This window comes from Mandrillus leucophaeus, unplaced genomic scaffold, assembly GCF_000951045.1.
Source record: "Mandrillus leucophaeus isolate KB7577 unplaced genomic scaffold, Mleu.le_1.0 Scaffold28, whole genome shotgun sequence".
In the NCBI taxonomy this organism is placed as follows: Eukaryota; Metazoa; Chordata; class Mammalia; order Primates; family Cercopithecidae; genus Mandrillus; species Mandrillus leucophaeus.
The window spans coordinates 1,642,418-1,644,938 of record NW_012102920.1 but is presented as its reverse complement, the minus strand read 5'-3'; the positions used below and the strand labels follow the sequence as shown (position 1 = coordinate 1,644,938).

General features: G+C 58.1%; 1 protein-coding gene across 1 annotated transcript in view; it reads left to right on the top strand.

Moving 5' to 3' along the window:
- The window catches only part of CARD9 (caspase recruitment domain family, member 9), a 17,917-nt gene that overhangs the window by 7,517 nt on the left and 7,879 nt on the right, over window positions 1-2,521 (top strand). The window contains exons 3-7 of the mRNA XM_011985163.1: window positions 533-666; window positions 827-1,131; window positions 1,271-1,450; window positions 1,535-1,678; window positions 1,904-2,029. Coding sequence (XP_011840553.1) covers window positions 533-666; window positions 827-1,131; window positions 1,271-1,450; window positions 1,535-1,678; window positions 1,904-2,029 — 889 coding nt within the window. The remainder of the gene's footprint in view (window positions 1-532; window positions 667-826; window positions 1,132-1,270; window positions 1,451-1,534; window positions 1,679-1,903; window positions 2,030-2,521) is intronic.

Genomic DNA, 2,521 nt, shown 5'->3' with positions numbered 1-2,521 from the left:
ATCTATCATCTATCATCCATCTATCAATCATCTATCAATCAATCATCTATCAATCATCTATCATCCATCCATCTATCTGTCTATCATCTATCTATCTATTATCTATCACCTATCTATCTATATATCTTTTTGATTTTATGAAAACATTCTGGCTTGTTTTACCAGTAGCTTTTTTTAATCTTGAAAAAAAACTTGGCTGGACGCAGTGACTCTTGCCTGTAATCCCAGCACTTTGGGAGGCTGAGGCGGGCAGATCACTTGAGCCCAGGAGTTCCAGAGCAGCCTGGGCAACATGGTGAGATCCCAACTCCATAAAAAATACAAAAATTGGCCGGGCATGGTGGCTCATGCCTGTAATCCCAGCACTCTAGAAGGGCGAGGCAGGTGGAACACTTGAGGTCACGAGATCAAGACCAGCCTGGCCAGTATGGTGAAACCCCGTCTCTACTAAGAATATAAAAATTAGCCGGGTGTAGCGGCGGGCACCTGTAGTCCTGTCTCTTATACACATCTAGATGTGTATAAGAGACAGGCTCCTGGACATCCTGCAGCGGACCGGCCACAAGGGCTACGTGGCCTTCCTCGAGAGCCTGGAGCTCTACTACCCACAGCTGTACAAGAAGGTCACAGGCAAGGAGCCGGCCCGTGTCTTCTCCATGATCATCGGTGAGTGACGGGGAAGGCGGTGGTGGGGGCGGGCAGTGGTGCTGGGTCCTCTGCCCAGCCCCCATCCCTAGGAGCCCTGAGCTCCTGCCACAGCGCAGGGCGTGATAGAGCTGGGCCACCGGGGAACACAGGCACCGTCTAACGCTGGCGCGGCCCACAGACGCGTCCGGGGAGTCAGGCCTGACTCAGCTGCTGATGACCGAGGTCATGAAGCTGCAGAAGAAGGTGCAGGACCTGACCGCGCTGCTGAGCTCCAAGGATGACTTCATCAAGGAGCTGCGGGTGAAGGACAGCCTGCTACGCAAGCACCAGGAGCGGGTGCAGAGGCTCAAGGAGGAGTGCGAGGCCGGCAGCCGTGAGCTCAAGCGCTGCAAGGAGGAGAACTACGACCTGGCCATGCGCCTGGCACACCAGAGCGAGGAGAAGGGCGCCGCGCTCATGCGGAACCGTGACCTGCAGCTGGAGGTGCGCCCACCGCCCCCGGGGAACCAGGCCCCCCTTGCCTGGCCTGGCGGGGTCTGCAGACTGGGGCGGTTGGGGGTGGGCCCATGGGTCCGTTGTCACCGCCTGGAGGGGACAGCCGGGCTCACCGGACCTTCCGCAGATTGACCGGCTCAAGCACAGCCTCATGAAGGCCGAGGACGACTGCAAGGTGGAGCGCAAGCACACGCTGAAGCTGAGGCACGCCATGGAGCAGAGGCCCAGCCAGGAGCTGCTGTGGGAGCTGCAGCAGCAGAAGGCCCTGCTCCAGGCCCGGGTGCAGGAGCTGGAGGCCTCCGTCCAGGTGGGGCCGCAGGCAGGGCGGGTGCAGCCCGGGCAGGACAGCCGGGGCCTTCCCAGCCAGGCCATTGCCTTTTGCCCCCTTCAGGAGGGGAAGCTGGACAGGAGCAGCCCCTACATCCAGGTACTGGAAGAGGACTGGCGGCAGGCACTGCGGGACCACCAGGAGCAGGCCAACACCATCTTCTCCCTGCGCAAGGACCTCCGCCAGGGCGAGGCCCGACGCCTCCGGGTAGGAGGGCAGGCAGGGCGACGCGGCTCCTGGGGGCCAAGCCACGCTGGGTGGGCTGAGCTCCGCCCACTCCGTGCCTGGAAGGTGGGGCCTGGGGACTCCTATGGCCTCCCCCCACATCCCAACTGGCCTGACCACATGCTCCTGAGCCCCTGCCCCGAGTACACCCCAAGGGCCAGAATGGGGGTCTCAGGCCTGTGGGGGCTGAGCTGCCGCCCCTTGCAGTGCATGGAGGAGAAGGAGATGTTCGAGCTGCAGTGCCTGGCCCTGCGTAAAGACTCCAAGATGTACAAGGACCGCATTGAGGCCATCCTGCTACAGATGGAGGAGGTGGCCATTGAACGGGACCAGGTGGGCACCTCACGGGGCGGGCAAAGCACCCCACTCGGGGTGGGTGCACAGGGCCACACCCCTTGAGGGCAGTTGTCACGGAGTTTTTAATCTTTGTTATTTGTTTTTGAGATGGGGTCTTGCTATGTCACCCAGGGTGGCCTCAAACTACTGGCCTCAAGCAGTCCTCCGGCCCCAGCCTCCCAGAGCGCTGGAGTTGCAGGCTGAGCTGCCACACCTGGCCTGCTTTTTAAATGACAGAAGTAATATTTAACATTTAAAAAAAGTAAACAATGATGAAGTCAATACTTCCCTACCCCAGCCTGCTCTCAGGGAAAACCGTGTTCAACCTTCTGGCTCCACCTTACAGACTTTTACCTGTCATCCATCTATCCATCCATCCATCCATCTATCATCTATCTATTTATCTATCAATCATCTATCATCTATCTATCAATCATCTATCAATCATCTATAATCCATCCATCTATCTGTCTATCATCTATCCATCCA